This window comes from Centropristis striata, chromosome 2, assembly GCF_030273125.1.
Source record: "Centropristis striata isolate RG_2023a ecotype Rhode Island chromosome 2, C.striata_1.0, whole genome shotgun sequence".
Classification (NCBI taxonomy): Eukaryota; Metazoa; Chordata; class Actinopteri; order Perciformes; family Serranidae; genus Centropristis; species Centropristis striata.
The window spans coordinates 20,195,016-20,213,730 of NC_081518.1; the positions used below are offsets into that span (position 1 = coordinate 20,195,016).

The following is an 18,715-nucleotide window of genomic DNA, read 5'->3' on the forward strand; positions in this document are numbered from 1 at the left end:
ACTTTTTATGCTGCCTTCTTGGCCAGGTCTCTCTTGTAAAAGAGATTTTTTTTAATCTCAACGAGACTTTTTACCTGGTTAAATAAAGGATATATATGACGATGTACCCCAGTAAGAAGTGAACCACCATCATATTTTGTGCAATTCATTCAAATTATTCCATGAATGAATGATGGATTTCTGTTTTTATTGATAAAAGCAACCTGCAGGTTAAGTTATAGACACATACCTGCATGCAGATGAGCTTGATTCTCACCTTCAGTGTGAACGTATATCCAGGCAGACAGCATTTGCCTGGTACTGTTGATGAAGGTCTGGCATCGGTACTGGCCTGAGAACTTCACCTGGAGTGTGTTGACCTCAAGCACACGGCCTCCCACCAGCATTCTGTAGTGCAGACCCTGTGCAGCACCCTGGGTCTGGGCTGGACCTGAAACCTCCTTTAGGGTCTGGTTGTTGTAGTCCCATTGCACTGGCAGTTTGTGGTCAGGAACAACTGGACAACCTGTTAAAAACAGGCATGTAGAACCTGATAATGTAATAAATTCCCGATAATGTAATAAAAATCTGCACTTGAGTCCATTGAAAATGTAATAAAACCTGATAATGTAATAAAGTGCATTTCCCAATAATGTTCATTAATGTTCACTGTGGATTTAAAAAAATAAGAATAAAACGCCTTTGGATATAGACCGTACAGTAAAATATTACATTATATTAAAATTCATAATAAAATGCACTTGAATATTTGCTGTAGAGTAAATATTCAAGTGCATTTCAAACTGATATTCCACAGTGAAACGTTCTGTAAGTTTGTGAGAAGATACCTGAGGTCCTCTCGAATGTACCTAAAGTTGAATTAGTGACTGGAAACAGACATTTTAATTTTAATAATTTCTTAATATAATGTAATGTTTTACTGTACAGTCTATATCCAAAAGCGCTATTTAAAATATCATGCAATTAATCATATTTCCATATTTCTCTGGTATTTGGTCCTGGTTGTGTAACACTTTATTCTGAAAACTGAAAACCGCACGTCGACACAACAAATACATTTTCGGCGCGACACAATTTAATTATTTCACGTGGTGTGTTCATGTAAAGTTAATACTTCATCTCCTCTCTGCTGGTAAGAGTTTTATACTGAAAAAAAGTGAGAAAGAATGACAGTTAAGTGTTTATCCTTCATGTCAGCTCACTCTGAGCAGTCTCAATGAATTTACCATAAATATCACAATACGGGCGCACTACATTATATAGGGGCAGCTGGTTTGACTACGGAGAAGTGAATGACGGCTCACTGGACCACAGTCAAAATGTTATTGTTATTTGTTTTTTTATTATAACACAAAAAACGAAAAAAATGCTTGTTTTTTCATATTTCAATATTAGACTCAGATCGAAAATACGAAATGGAAAAACGAGCAGAAGGACTGAATTTGATGCGGTCCAGTGAGCCGTCATTCGCCTGTTTTGGCTGATATATACATTTACGGTGTTTCATTGTTTCTGAAACTGAATTAATCCATTCATCATTTTCAAATCTACTGACATTTTTTACAGTGTAGAGGTGCACAGAAAGGTGACCTTCTGGGACGGGATACATCGGTATGTACCCAAAATAAACAGACTTTGCTGTGATTCCATTGCAAAAATGGATCAAGAGTATGCTGAAATACCTATAACACAATGCCAACGAGTAAAATGTTGGAATGAATGCTTTGTCAGGTCTGTCCACAAGATGTCAAGCAAACAACTCAAATACCAAAAAATTGTAAAATGAGTTTGGATCGATCAGAGGTGCTCTGCAGGATATCTTTAATGCCTGCTGAAGAGCTGCATTCTACTAAGTGCACTTTACAAATGTCCATGCAATCTGTTACATTATCCATTTCTGTGTGAAGGTGTCACTTTAAACGTTCAATTCACCCAAATCATACAATTCATTTTGTAACTGGCAGTATCTCTCTATGCCAATAGTTTTGGTTTACCAGGGTTTGGAGACATTTGACTCTGAGATTTTATCTCCACAGGGGTAAAATGGAGATGAATGTGATTAAGTTAGCCTGCTAATGTGTTAACATGAGGATTTGCAGGTTCAGTACCAATACGTAGAATGTCTCCAGGCTTGATATAGACACTTGTTCCACGATGAGATGCCATGAGGACCCTTCTCCTGTTCAACTCTTGTGAGACTTGAACAATCCTGCTTCCTCCAGCTGAGTATGGACCTGTATACACACACACACACACACACACACACAATGATAAATCTTTATCTGACAATGCAAGTTCATATGTACAGTTTATGATGAAAAGTTTTGTACAACTTGTATGTGAACCTACCATAGACCTGCAGGACAGAAGAAGCAGTGGACTTTCCTATGGTGTTAGTGGCAGTGCAGGAGTAGGTGCCTTGGTTGTGCAGAGAAACATTTCTGATCCACAGTGAGCCAGAGGGCAGGGAGACAGCACCAGCACCCAAAGCTCCATTCTTTCTGCTCCATGTCACTGTGGGCTGAGGAAAACCTGACAGACAGAACACAGGGTCCAATTAAAACATGGTAAACATGGATAACACTTTACATTACTGGTCCCAATATGTGTAATAATTTATCAATAAACTACTCACACACACTACTGGCTACCGATAGCAAGACAGCTAATATATACACTACAGGCCAAAAGTTTGGAAGCAACTTAATTTTTCTTCTTCACTATTAGAACCTTTTACAGCAATGCAGTAACTATGTTTTTGGGGTCAAAGTTCAAATAAATCGTCATGATTTTTTAGCATAAAAATGACATCATCAATACATGTATAAATAAGTGTCATATCACTTACCTACCTATAACCCATTTGGCTGGCCACTTAAAACTAAAATTTTTTTACTGCAGTTAGACTTTGTAGGGCAGTACGGGAGGAGGAATATCAGAGTTATGTTTGACTGTGTTGCATCATTCCAAATGCACAAGGCTTTAAAGGAAGTGTTTCAGTTCAATCTATGACTCACTTGGAGTAGTGGTACCTGAGGTGAACAGGAAAAACACATCTTACAGGTTGTGTTTAGGAAAGGTGATGTGATAATACAACACCTGTACCCACTGCAGTGGAGTGAACAAAACAGATCCTCCACGCCAATAGGAGGACTTCAAAGTCAGAAGATATTTAAAGCCTGCTTACTTTGGAAACATGACTTCTGCTCAGCTATACCATTTTGCAGATGCAAGTGAGGCTAATGCACAGCTGTGCAGTGTCTTGTCAGTCTGTTAATGGGAAAGGTCAGGGTGACTCCATTTAAACCAATCATTGCTGGAGCGAGCAGCAGAATAGCAGTGGTAGCAGCTTGCATGGACATGCTGAGGAGAAAATAACTGCAGATGCACCTCGAGATTCTGAGCATTTATGACCAGGACAATCTCAGATAAATATCTGAAATCTTAAAATATCTCAAGCAGCTCATTGGGAAGATGTGGACACCTTATGCGACTCTGCAGATCCTGCTGCCAGGGGACTTGAGCAGGGTCCTCCACAATGGATCTCTGGCAGGCGGCAATCTCCGTGTCTGAGCATGGAGGCCAACCATGAAGTGCCTTAAGCCTGCAATCCACCAAAAATTCCAGCAGGGGGCGCTAAGTTTGGCTGCAAAAAAAAAATCTGCCCATTCATTTCAGTGCAAAATTTGAGCTGTCATCAGGAGAGAAACAGAGCAATGCGTATCCATGGCAACATGTCAGTAAAGTCATATATAACGTTATATAGATATAAAAAAGGACGTTTAGCGGTTTGGTCTCATAACTTTGACCCTTTTTACTGTATTTTCACATAATGACAGTTTATTTGAACGTTTTGTTCAGTAAAAATGTCTTGTTCAGCATTTGGTTGGACTAACAGACACTCCAAGGAGTCGCTGGCCAATTTTCTGAGGCAAGTAATGTACATTTTGTTTTGTTTTTTTGCTAGCTAAAACTAACATCCCAATTAATGCTCCAGTTAATGCTAACATGAATTAGCAGCAGCTTCTCTCAGTCAGGTTGAGGTGTAGAGAGGCTGTAGTCAGTGATCAGATCCCTCTCCTCCTCCACAGTCCAGATATGGTCTGCTCCCCGTATCGGAAACAAGATGGCGACAGAAGATGGCGACAAGTGTAACGCTGAACTCGATGCTTCCAACGGGCCACAAACCAATGGGTGACGTCACGGTGACTATGTCCATTATTTATATACAGTCTATGATCTCTGGTCTCCAGCTGCTGATGCTGCCACAGAATCAATGGCTGACCACCAGACATGGGTAGCTTGGCTAAGTGATTCAATCTGGAATCATCATATATATTCTTGCAAGGAGTCTAACTCATGTCAGCCATAAATCAATATATATAAAGAAATGAACTATTTTCTACTGCAAATAGTGGCAAGAGTCAGATGTTTCTGTGTTGCTTTGAAGACTAATTGCCTGCAAAGATGATTTAAGTGCTTAAAAGCACTTTGGGATCTGAAGGACAAAAGCCTGGTTCAGTAAAACTATTCAGTATGAAATAAAACATAATTAACTGACAGTTTGACCTTGACCAGCAACAAAGATTTCTAAAGTTGTTACAAATTACCAGACTAACTTAATTTCCCCTCGGGGATAAATAAAGTGATTTTGATTTTTGAAATGACACAAAATGAATACAAATGATAATAATAATACAAATGGATATTTACTCATTAATATTTACTCTGAATGTCAATATTGTCTCCATCAGACAGTCTATACATTCATATTTTTATCATAGGGTTTTATATATTATACATTTTACTATTAACCCTTTATCGAGCGAAGAACTATATTAAGTAAATTCAGTGGATATCAAAATGGGGTCCCCGTGTCTCTCTGTTTGGTCGTAGAACCACATGGACTTGTATGAGGAGATCTTGACTATGGGGGGATGTGCAGATTTCAGAGAATTTAAAGTGGCAAATCTGCTTGAAAAAAGTCGCAGACTTACGAGTCAAAAGTGGGAAAAAAAACAACTTTTTTCTTGCAGATTCACCACTTTAAATCTCATAAATCGGCATATTTTTTCTCGTAGATTTGAGACCTTAATCTCGTAAACTTTTTTTCTCAAAATATTACCCCCCCCCCGGTCCGTTTGTGTTTTTTTTTACACATTCTGGCTGTATGTAATATCCTCCAATATTCTCTAGGGTTGAAATTTGGAATTTGCAAGTATTTCAATGAGTGCCCTATTAAGGGTTAATCAGGCAATCTCATAATTTAATATTATATTATATTTTGTATGTTTGTATTCCTGCAATGCACTACTTAATGTCTTAGATTCCAATTAGATGTTTTTCTACTGATTTTATTCTGTATATACTCTTTACATATACATCACTGTCCTTCAACAGCTGCACTGGCTACCACATTGATTTCAAGATACTTCTTCTTACTTTTGTAGTATATTTTATGTTACAAGTGGTATATTTTATGTTACTTTTAACCCTCTGGAGTTCATCTATTTATTGAAAATACAAATGTTTATTTACAGTAATAACTTTATTCATATATGATATGTAGACAAGTGGAGAAAGCCAGTTAAAAGTGCAATCATAGGAGCTTTCGCAATGTGCCATTTACGTTTCTAGACCATTTTTAAAATGTGAATTTTCCTTCTAAAATGAAAACTATTACCATTTTTAATTAACATGCAAATAGACTGTTTTGTAGTTTTATTATTTATTATATTTTCTTCTGTTCCATAGACACTTGTGTCTTTTGGGTTCCTGGCAGCTTTATACTTTGTTAATTAAAATAAAATGGAAAATCTGACTGATAGTCAAGTTTGTGTGGAGAAAAAGGAGCCATGCATGTGATGTAAGGACAGACTGAAAGATGCTAAACAGAGACAGAATGCATAGGAAGTTGACAAATTTCACCCAAAATCTCCTGGACTTCAGAGGTTTAATATAATCAAAGTCTTCTGCTTTAGTAAAGAAGCCCCAGTCTGACCTTTTGTTCAGAACAGAACTGTAACAACTGGTTCAAACCAGAATAACGAGCTGTAAGATCTGGGATTTCAACGATAGTAGAGGCGTTTGGAATTTGAATATAAGTATAGGTTGAATTCCTTTTAAGGTCAAAAAGTAGACTTAGCAGCGTGCTCATTCCCAGGAAAACGTGCCCATACGTTGAACATGTGGGACGTTACAAACAGAATTGTTTAAATGATCTTACACACAGACAGAAAATCCAGAGAGAACAAAGGCTTCATTGGATTTGGGGACACTTTTTTTCAGCAGCCTTGAAATTGACAAAGTTCTCCTCCGCTGTACTTAGGCAGTGTATTCTGATGTCTGATAATCAAGACAACTCAAAGGAACTTTGACTTGATCTTTAATCCACTTTCTCACTCAGAGAGGTAGTAAATTTACACTACACTTTCAAAGCTCACACCTCCGTACCTTTCGGATCTCAAGTTACAATGAAATTTGATTGAATTTGATTTATCAGTTTAAGCTATGTGTTTTGTAACGATGTGAATTATTCAGTTAATGTAATGTATATGATGTATACATGTAGATGGTACAGGAGAGGCAAAAATAAGCCTCGGGGCTTCAGCCTATTCCTTTTTCAGTTGCTGTCTGATGGACTCTTTTGTAAAAACATGATTTCATTTTATTTTTTGTTGTTGTTTTTTTAAAACCAAAATAAAGCATTCATTCATCTCTTCATGCCTACACACCCTCCAGGACCCTCTGATCCTCCTCCTCCATGCTCCTCACTGCTCCTCCTGCCCGCCTTGTAGAACCTGATAATGTAATAAATTCCCAATAATGTAATAACCCCGAAAATGTAATAAAAATCTGTACTTGAGTCCATTGAAAATGTAATAAAACCTGATAATGTAACAACTTCCCGATCATGTAATAAAGTTCATAGGTTCAGTAATACACTTTTTACCAATAATGTAATAAAGTATAACACCAAGCACCTTTAGATTTCAAGAAGGTGTTGAATGCATTCGTGTGTCATGGATACCTCGTTTGTGAAAAACGGATGAACGGGTCAAAAGTTAATAAACATTCAACTTTGACCTGTTGGTGGCGCTAGAGCTCTTGAGCTAGAGTTGCCTACACAGTATCACCACTTGAACCCAAGTAATGGGTGGTCTGCTGTTAAATTATTACAATGTTGGGGAATTATTACATTATCAGGACCTGTGAAATGAAGGCTAACCTGATAATGTAATAACCTCCCATTAATGTTATACTTTATTACATTATTGGTAAAAAAAAAGAAGAAAAGAAAAGTGTATTACATTATTGGGAAATGCACTTTATTACATTATCGGGAAGTTATTACATTATCAGGTTTTATTACATTTTCAATGGACTCAAGTGCAGATTTTTATTACATTATCGAGAGTTTATTACATTATCAGGTTCTACACGCCTCTCTTCAAAGGGGTCCAAAGCTTTTAGCCGTGCAGCCCCCCGTCTCTGGAACTCTCTCCCACAAACCATCCTTGATATTACGTCTCTCTCCACCTTCAGATCACAGCTCAAGACTCACTTGTTTAGATCAGCCTTTTTTTGTTTGACCTGCCATCATCATTTCTACTCTGTTTGTTGTTTTTATGTAGTTGTTTCTTTTTATAGCTGATTGTGTTCTTGTTTTTATTAGGGCCGGGACTTTAACACGTTAAATAAGATTGATTAATTACACAAAAATGAACGCGTTAAAAAAGTTGACGCACTTTAATCGTGGAACGTTTCTCACTGGATGAGTTTCAGGCGGACCGATTATACTGGAGCACCAACTGCGTTCATGAGTTCAGACAACAACAAACCACAGTGAACATGAAGGAAGAAGCTGATGAGAGCGCTTTGGTTGGCCCCGTGGATGATGGGACATTTTGTTACAAAAAACCAACGGATGGAAGCATCGATAAGAGCAAGTATTATAGTTTACAGAAGGTCTACCTACCTATAGGCTACCTGAATTTATGAAATGTACTATATTTCTAAATATGCTATTGCTACACTTAATGGCAAAAATTGCACTGGTCTGTTGGACTTGAACAAAAATAAACAATATTTTTGTTGCTTAAGCTTATGTATTCAGTCATTATTCAATGGTATACTAAAAATCCATGTGAAAAAAATTACTTCTCACTGTTCTCAGGTCAAATATTCATATGCGATTAAAATGCGATTAATTTTGATTAATTAATTACAAAGCCTCTAATCGAGTCCCGGCCCTAGTTTTTATCTAGAGTCTTTTGCTGTGTTTGTAAGGTGACCTTGAGTGAGGTGAAAGGCGCATAAATAAAATGTATTATTACTATTATTGTTGTGCACATGACAATAACATAACTTGAATTTGAAAAGGGCTGGTTCTGCAGATTCAACAACCTCGACGATAGATTATCAAGGGCTCATTCCATGTTTCTCTCTTTAGGGAGGAGCTATGTAAGCTTCGCTGGAAAGAATCTGATCTCCTTAAAGGAAAAAAATTCCCAGAGGACATTTTCAGCCAGATTATGAAAAGGACGAGCCACATAAACAAACTAAGTCAAGCGCTTGAAGATGGTGTCTTGAGACTTGAGAGTCATTTGACGGCTTATATTGGCACCTTTGCTTATAGAGTCAAAATATGCAGCCATGGCCAAAGGATTTCACCACTTTAGGGAACTAGCGGCAGCTCCAATCTGAGAGGTGAAAGTGAGCACAGATTATGACCAGTCACCCCAGAGAGACCAAAGCATATATGAACACATATATTTTTGCTCTGACACATTTACATTCTGACACTGAAATGGCATATTTCAGACCGACAAATCATGAGAAAATGTATTTTGTTTGAAATCTTTCTGCAACAAGCTCTTGCAAGATCTGGCAACATAGAATGGTGTCAAGTCAGGTAACACGTTCAAACTAATTTGCATAATGCTAATTGTTATTGTTTGCTGTGTAAATAACTGACTTTAGGAAAGATAATATGAATTCATTATGCTTGACATTCATACACACACTGCAAAAAGGGGGGGGGGGGGGGGGTGATCTTGCAGCATGGACAGATCATTTACCTTGACAAGATTTCTTAAATTAAGATTATTAAATCTATAAATAAGCATTTTGAACACTTAAAATAAGAAAATAATTTTTAAAACAAGATAAATAAGCTATAAAAAGATTTAAAAAAAACTTTAGATAACATGTTACATAATTTATCTTGTTTTAAGAGTTAATTTCTTATTTTAAGCGTTCAACATGCTTATTTTTAAATTGAACAATCTAAGTTCCATTCTGCCAACATGGGTGAGACAGTGAACCCCAAAATGCTCCTGATGGTTAGTCCACTACCTTGTACGGTTTCTCACTGCCATTGCTGTGTGAGAGGGTGAATGAGGGGCACAGTTTTAAGGGCAAAACCAGTGCAGTCCATTCCAGTCTATAAACTTTTGGGTTTTTGCTATTGTGACCTACCGGTGACGGGGCAGTCCAGAGTGAGGTTGGCACCTGGGCGAGCACTGACTTGTCCCCCAACCTTGGCCCTCAAGCTTTGGCCCAACACCAGCCCATGGTCCGAAACATTCCTCCATGCCACTGAGATGGCTGGTGGCTCTGTTATACACATGGAGAAAGCGTATCAATCAGCCATGAAGTAATGAATTAGAACATTTCATGTATTTTGCAGTACTATTGTCATTTGTGTGTAATCGTGTTTAAGCATGCTAGTCCTTGGTATAAAATAAAGAACACACATGTTAGAAATCAGTATCCAATATTTTAGTTTACAACCAAAACCTACAAAACTAACCCATCAGCATCAGCTGTACTTTCTACTTAAAACTTATTAGCATTGTAGCATGCTAAAATGAGATGGCAAACTACATTCCTGCTTAACATTTGTAATCTTAAAGGTTCTGTTTAATATGCCAGTTTTAACTGGTGCATTATTTTTGGTAGACTTTTCCTTTATTATTTGATTGAATGTATTAATATATTGTTGTTGTTGGGTTGTTTTTTTTTTTAGAAATTTGTTTATTCATTTTCGAGAGACAAATAAAAAAAGGAGAGGGAGAGAAAAAAAAATTGGGGCGTGGTCTGAAATGAGAATGTTATGTTAAGTACAATCCTTGACTTGTGACAATAAATTAGAATCCAATATAAAATAATCAATCCTTGGGTAAGATTTATGAACGGCTGAAAAATAGGAAAAGTCTCTCGCTTTGGGACTAAGGAGCCTCCAAATGTCGACCAGATTATAAAACTCTATCAGATTATTAAGAGTGATACTGCTCCTTGATGTATTAATTTGAGAGTGTTGCCGATCAAGGACCGAATCCAAAACACATTTAAAGTCTCCATTTAAGATTATATTTGCGTTTGACATATTAGATATAGTATTGAAAAGATTCTGAAAGAAAATGGGATCATCAAAATTTGGGCCAGATACAGCTACGGCCCGAGTTAGCATATAACTACTTATCTCCCTACATGCAGTGGAGGAATCCACTTAATAAATGTTCACAAAATAATAAGGCATTTAACCTCAACCAAATTACAATTCTCCTTGATATGTTGAACAGCCATCAGCTTCTGGTTGCTGATGTTCAGTTCAGGTCAGGAAAGATAATTACAGGATGCTCGTCGTACTGCTGCGGTGCCTTCTCCCTAGTGAGCCTCAGCACCAGCTCCTTTACCTGGGAGCGGTGCAACCTGGCGATGATAAATCTCGGCTTCCCGTCTTTCGCTGCGATTCGGTGGGCGCGGTCCAACTTGGAGACAAACTCTGTTGGCCTGCCGTTCTCGGTTTTCTCTTTTATTCCGATGATACAGATGTTTTTGGGACTCCAGGTCATCTAGTTTAGACTACTGTAGCATACACTGGGACGCTAGGCTCTTGTGTCGCCTCTCCAGTTCGTCAAGACGTTTTTTATGCGATTCGATGGCTTCCTCCGTTGTGGACACACGTTAGCTGACAGCTGTTAAAGCCGACTTACGGCTGGAAAGGAACCCGTTTAGCTCTTTGAATCTATTGTCCACAGCGATTTTCATCTTGTATACTGCTGCGAAAAACATCTTTGTTGGTAGCCGAAACACCAGAGCTACCAGCAGTAGCACTAGCTGCAATAGTACCCGCCTACTCGGTGGTCTCCACGTCGTCTTCTTTTTTGACAAAATCGTCTTCACAAGTACTTTTATTGGCTGTGAGCCCCTTGCCTCTTTTGTCATTTTCTTACTGTTCAGTATATGACAGCTAATAATTTATTGAAAGACTTAAAGGGTGAGGTGTACATGCTAGGTCAAGGTGGAGCTCCCAACAAACATGTCTACTCCACAGCGTGGTCCGCCATCTACCAATTGTTTTTAAAAAAAATTTAATTTAGTGGTGGAGAAGAAGGAGCTGAGCCGGAAGGCAAAGCTCTCGATTTAGCAGTCCAACCCTCACCTATGGTCATAAGCTTTGGGTAGTGACCGAAAGAACCAGATTGTGGATACAAGCGGCTGAAATGAGCTTCCTCCGTAGGGTGGCTGGGCTCAGCCTTAGAGATAGGGTGAGGAGCTCAGACATCCGGAGGGAGCTGGGAGTAGAGCCGCTGCTCCTTCGCGTCGAAAGGAGTAAGCTGAGGTGGTTTGGGCATCTGGTAGGGATGCCTCCTGGGCTCCTCCCGTTAGAGGTGTACTGGGCACGTCCAACTGGTAAGAGGCCCCGGGGAAGACCCAGAACACGGTGGAGGGATTATATCTCTCTCCTGGCCTGGGAACGCCTCGGGGTCCCCCTGGAGGAGCTGGACATTGTGGCTGGGGAGAGGGACGTCTGGAATGCCCTGCTTAACCTGATGCCCCCGCGATCCGGCCCCGGATAAGTGGAAGAAAATGGATGGATGGATGGATGGATGGATGAAATTTAGTGGCTAGGTGGGCTCCTGAGAGAGACTCATGATGTTAACCACTCTGAGCTGTCTAACCCCTCTCTGGTGATTAATAACATTATCCATTTATCTATGTTATCTATTGTCATTGTGAGCATGGAAACATGCTTACATAACCATTCAATTTCAAGCACCACTTTGCCTCACTGTCCAGCCCCACAAAGACGTTTACTGGGAGTTCACACTAGACGTGATACATCAGTGAAACATAAATGCTACTATTCATCAAGTTATATAATCCACATCAACACTGACCTAGGTTATGACATCACTCTCCTCAGAACCCACTTTTCTATCAGCAGCTCAGGACACAATGTAGATAAACATCGGTTCAGTTAGAGTTCCTCCTCTTTACACCTTGTAAAAAAATGTTTTAAAATTGTTCACAACAAGGTTTTTATTTATTGATGCATTATTTCATTTCCCTGCCTGCCCTCTGAAAGATATTCAATCATAATAATAGAAGATGTGCATAATAATGACACTTGAGACTAGCAGATCTACAACAAAGGACCCACCTGCCACCAGAAGATGAGATGTCTCTGAGTCCGAGCCATATGGGTTGACAGCTGTGCACTTGTACTGGCCTCTGTCAAAGACTCTGGGCTGAATGATGTGGAGTCCTCTGGATCTATCAAAGGATACCCTGCAGACAGACACAGAAAACCTGTTTTTCTTTTTGAACTATAGGTTATGCCAGGTAGCTTGGAATACTTTCTGAGAGGGACAAATTAAGCAGGTGAAGAAGCACATTCAAATACAAATGTGGATATTTTAATGTTTACTTTAACATGAACTTGAACTTTCTGGGGGACTGCTCATTGTTCAGACATCCCATTGGTCCGATGCATAGATATATGGGTTCAGATCATAGACTGTATAAAATAGGTTCAGATGCACTACAGTCCAACACCAATCCCATGACTGCCAATGTGCTTCTTTAAAAACTGTAAATGTCTCATGGTATGATAACGATTTTGTTAGTTTTAGGCACAAAAAACACTTTTTTAGGGGTAGACAAAGACCATTACCTCAAGCTACTGGGCCATGGGACCACTGGACATTAAACAATGACTTAGCACAACTTCGATTCTCTTTAATTTATTCAAAATTCACAGAATTAATTTGGCTGGAAACAATAAACATTCCTAACGTGCATTTGAATTATGAAGCATGTAAGCCCATGATTACTGGATGTTGTTTTTCTATAGTAGTGTTGTTTGTTCATGTTTGTTGCTTCAAAGTACATGTACATCTGCTATAAACTATCCAGCCCCCCTTAGCTCCCGCAATCACAATTCTGCTGCTGGCAACAGAGGTGATTCCAGGTCTTGTTCAAGGCCACTTTTTTTTTATATCCTACCTGTATTAGTGCACAGGGGGCACTGAATTAGAGCCTAAAGTTCTGCCCAATGTCTTCTAAGCCAATTTCAACACTGTATTTGTTCCTGATGTTGCCCACTTCTTGGCCCTGCCTGTGCCACCTCATTTAAAATAAAGATGAGTGAGATTGGTTCAGGTAACAGTATCAGGGTAGGCAAAATAATCCAATCAGAAGTAGATTAGATTAGATTAGATTTAGATTAGATTTATTTGTCATTGCACAGGATACAATGAAATTCAATGCACTCATGTACTGGACTCAGAAGGTTAAAAGCATAATAAATAGTCAATAAAAAATACATTCACATCATCTCATCACTCAGTTCATTCATGTTTTCATACACTGTAGCATCAACAACTCAGTGCCATTGTATGCATTGAAACAGTGATGCAAAATATATAAAGTGCAGCGCATTGCGTTAGGTGTGGATGTCCCTGGTTAGTGCTGTCAGACCAGTGGGTCTGTTTTCAGGTCTAAATTGAGTATGGTGATAGCTGCGGGATAGAAACTGTTAATGAAGCTAAACAACCCGTCATCATAACACAGGTTGGAATAATGGAAGAAGATAACTTCTACGCTTCATTTTAAGATGAAGTGCATTTTGAATAGCCTGTATTTATTAATTAATTAATATTACAGTTTTTGATTTTACATTTTACAAAGGAAATGTTTATTTACACGTCTTTATTGCGTGTGGGGAAAAAATGTAATTGTGTAATTATCAGACCGCCATTACATTTTTCATCTCGCGCACCCCCTAACGGCAGCTTCCGCACCCCTGGGGGTCCACGCACCACACTTTGGGAATCCCTGCCCTAGGTGAGGACACTCTCAATGGAGCAGCGATAGAAGGACCTCAGGTGTTGTGAGAGATTGGCTTTCCTGAGTGTGCGGAGAAAGTATAACTGCTGCTGTGCTTTCCCTTACGTATGGCTGTACATACGTGGCATTTAGTCAACAGTAAACTGCTAATAAACTAACTAAAGAGTATCGATACGTGGCGTGCTGAGCCGCAGCATGTACACGCGCCTCCATGACACCTCCCATGAGCTCTAGAGCTAGCTGTGTGTTATTCTGCCAGGGGGGTAAAAATACTTTTTCTCACTTTGAAATGTACTAAACTACGGAGCCCCTAAAGGGACATGGTAAAAATAAAAAAAAAAACTTTGGTATCTCGTGAGCACGAGAAACATTTCTTGTGCTCACGAGATACTTTCTCGTGAGCACGAGATACTTTTCTCGTGAGCACGAGATATTTTCTTGTGAGCACGAGATACTTTTCTCATGAGCACGACAAGCATATTGCATGCGCGCATTGTGTCTGTAAGAACACCCTCTGCATTTCAGCTTGTTTCTGTATGAAAATGACATTACAGGAGTTAGTTCGGGTATATTTTGACCTGGGGCTTCATTATAAGGACATTGCTGCTTTACTTGAAAAAAAACAATGTTTTCCCAAGATAATGATATAATTAATTTGAGATCTTGAGAAAACAAAACAATAGTGTAGTCCAGATGCGTAGCCAGTAATGTAATGTATTTGTAACCCGGCCCGTGTGGGATGAGCCTCTCCAGGTCCGGGTGCCATAGTATAATTCCTTTTTCTGTCCAAACGGAAATAGGAAAAAACGAAAACAGTGCCCCCTTTTCCTTTTTTCGTTTTAAACCAAAAACGAAAAAACGGATTTTGCTATCAGCATCAAAAAACGAAATAACCCAAAACCCAAATGAAATAACGGCCGTTATTTGTTTTTTACAAATTCATTTTTTCCTTTTTTCGTTTCTCATTTATTGATATGACGTCGGACACATCGGAAGCGGGAAAATAAAAGTCCCGTCAAAATAAAAGTCCCGTATTAATAAGTACTTATTATCAAGCATAAAAAGGATTAAAAAAACATATAATCGTACACTAGTATAAGCTACTGTTCTCTGAACCATGCATGGTTCACATTTATTAACATCATTATTATTGATTATTAATTATAATCATAACTAATGCCGGCAGGTGAGCCACGCATTAGTTATAGTAGCCTATACTGTGTTCACTAGCATAGGCTACTGTTCTCTGAACCATGCATGTTTCACATTTATTAACATAATTATTATTGATTATTAATTATAATTATAACTAATGCCAGGCCTAACGCCATAAATGAAAGCTATCGCTATGAAAGAGTTTTTTTTTTCTTCAAGATAAATTAAGTAGGACATTAAAAGATTCCCTTTGATTAGATAGGCTATAGCACACTCAAAACGTTGTCATATCACTTAATTACAGCCATAGGCGGCGGGTGAGCCTGACGTTTGGGAAGCCTATCTGACCACATGTTATACAGCCCGGTTGCCGGTGCTGATCGCTTCTGAAGTACTTTTATGTTGTTTATCTTATCACCATGGCAACGCGTTGTCACCGGCAACTTGTCAGCATAGTGACGAATGGGCAGCAGCTGCAGCGACAACCTCACACACATTATGAAAATAATAATTATTAAAAATGAGAATTTGTGAAGTTATCGCTTCAGTGCTGATGTTTAGCCATAGGGTGGCGCAGTTATTATATGAAGAGTAGACCTGAGGGCTTTAGTACGGTGGAGGCTCAACCAGGCTCTGTGTTCATGTTCCGGCTCAACAAAACCATTTTTCCCCGGTTAGAGTTAACTGATTTTATTTTCCGGTTATTGTCTGGCTCTGAGCTTTGTGCTCTGTGCGCGTTCACATCAAAGTAGCTGCGATCGCGAGCAAGCTTCCCCCATATTCCAGGGATTTATTATGATGCAGCTGCTGCGTTGCCATGGTGACGAGATAAACAACATAAAAGTACTTCAGAAGCGATCAGCAGCACCGGCGACTACCCGGCGCTGTGTATAACATGTGGTCAGATAGCCTTCCCAAACGTCAGGCTCACCCGCCGGCATTAGTTATGATTATAATTAATAATCAATAATAATTATGTTAATAAATGTGAACCGTGCATGGTTCAGAGAACAGTAGCCTATACTAGTGTATGATGATACTTTCCCCCTCTTTTTTATGCTTGATAATAAGTATTTATTAATACAGGACTTTTATTTTGACGGGACTTTTATTTTCCCGCTTCCGATGTGTCCGACGTCATATCAATAAATGAGAAACGAAAAAAGGAAAAAATGAATTTGCAAAAAACAAATAACGGCCGTTATTTCATTTAGGTTTTTTGGTTATTTCGTTTTTTGATGCTGATAGCAAAATCTGTTTTTTCATTTTTGGTTTAAAACAAAAAAAAGGAAAAGGGGGCACTGTTTTCGTTTTTTCCTATTTCCGTTTGGACAGAAAAAGGAATTATACTATGGCACCCTGACCCTCTCCACACCCTGGGACTCTGCGTTGTGTTGTTTATGATGATGTAGGGCGGAGGAGGGACCAGTCGGACACGGGTGGTCTTTATATTGTGGCTCGGACCGCGTCGTGCTTTATTTCTCACAACGGCTAGCAGCTCAACCTTAAACAGTACAAGTTAACACTGGCGTGAGACAACAGAAAGTCGAAAGGTTTGTGTTGTGTCCTTACTGGTTTCCACACTAACTGGTTGCCGTAGATCTGCGCAGTTTCTGTTACGCACGAGCTGTCCGTGGTACTGAAACAACAATCGCCGTTAATGTGATAATTTTCTGTCTGATGCAGGTCTATGTTATGCTGTACGTTAACACTTTAGCAAGCCTACTGATTGGGTACATCTGTAGTCGGCACTTTGTGCAATAAAATGATTTATTGTGCCGTGCGACACGCATGTTTTGTCTTTACTGTTGTATTGTGTACAGCCTTTATAGAGCTCTGTTGGGAGAGCTTGTGTTATAGGCAGTGTTTTGCTGTCATTTCCTTTGTAATGCATAATGTTGCAAAGTAAAATAGTCACTATTTTCCCAGTTTGTCTATATTTGTCATTTTTATAGTTTTACATTTTTACGAGTCCTTTTTCTGGGAAAAGATGGCCCATCCACTTTTGTACTGGCCCACCCGAAATATTATTTCTGCCTTCGCCACCGGGTGTCTCCATGGATACCGGATGATGACTGAGAGATGCAGATCAGAAGGATTGCGGGTCACTAGAAACTTTGTGTATGTAGTGCAATCCGTTTTGGACCCAGAGGGTATACTACCATTGGCGAAATAATATTTCACACAAGCTCTCCCTACAGAGCTTTATAAAGGCTGTACACAATACAACAGTAAAGACAAAACATGCGTATCGGCTCTATCGCACGGCACAATAAATCATTTTATTGCACAAAGTGCCGACTACAGATGTACCCAATCAGTAGGCTCGATAAAGTGTTAACGTACAGCATAACATAGACCTGCATCAGACAGAAAATTATCACATTAACGGCGATTGTTAACTCACGAGAAAGTATCTCGTGCTCACAAGAAAGTATCTCGTGAGCACGAGAAATGTTTCTCGTGCTCACGAGATACCAACGTTTTTATTTTTATTTTCACCATGTCCCTTCAGGGGCTCCGTACTAAACACCATATCTCTAACAAAAATATACTGTAATATTTAATGGTAAAATGCAGCATTTATGATCAATTAAATGGCAGAACAGGGTTTCTTTTGAAATTTTTTTTATATTTTTATGGTAAAATATGGAATAAAAATCTTAAACGGGAAATCAACAGTGCTAATATCCTTTTACTGTAATATCAGAAAAAGTTGCAGCATATTTATTACGGTAAAGTTCTGGCAACCACAGCTGCCGTTTTTTTTACTGTAAAAACAACAGGGTAGAGAGTGTAATGTCTTCCGAGAACTATGTTTGGTGGGTACAACCTAATATCTACCCAATAAATCTTTGTGGGGCACTGTGTGTCATGTGACATGCCTGGTTTACTTTTTAGCAATACATTGAACCAGTCAGCCATTATGTAGTGCTGTCCCCTGGCAGTTACTCCAAACAGAAAAGGCTCTATAGGGTATTGCAGATGTTCATGCTGTGCAATTCACTATCCAGGACACGGGTCAGAGGTGGGATATACTGTACTGGGCAAAAGTCTGAGTGTGTGTAAAAATGCCTAGAAGAATTGATGCTGGTTTGAAGGCAAAGTGTGGTCACACCAAATATTGATTTGATTTAGATTTGTTTTTCTGTTCACTCACTTTGCATTTTATCAATTGATAAAAATAATAAATAAAATAAACAATTGAAAAAAAAAATAGAATTGCTATTTGCTCTGCTGTCCCTCTAGAATAATAACTCCTGTGAACTTTTTGCCCTTGAATGAAACAGACAGGCCCCAGTAAATCTGATATTTCAAAAGGTCAAACTTATTACAGCATGCTGCAGAGAGCCCGCTTCAGCTGTTATTACGCTCAGTTCACTCCACTTTGATAAAATAAAGTCAGGGGCAAATGTAGAAT

The 18,715-nt window shown here is 38.9% G+C and overlaps 1 protein-coding gene across 1 annotated transcript in view; it reads right to left on the reverse strand.

Moving 5' to 3' along the window:
* LOC131992999 (ADAMTS-like protein 1) overlaps positions 1–18,715 on the reverse strand; it is an 83,642-nt gene that overhangs the window by 18,699 nt on the left and 46,228 nt on the right. The window contains exons 7-11 of the mRNA XM_059358728.1: positions 12,452–12,579; positions 9,481–9,618; positions 2,350–2,532; positions 2,109–2,234; positions 257–505 (exon numbers count right to left, since the gene is read on the reverse strand). Coding sequence (XP_059214711.1) covers positions 257–505; positions 2,109–2,234; positions 2,350–2,532; positions 9,481–9,618; positions 12,452–12,579 — 824 coding nt within the window. The remainder of the gene's footprint in view (positions 1–256; positions 506–2,108; positions 2,235–2,349; positions 2,533–9,480; positions 9,619–12,451; positions 12,580–18,715) is intronic.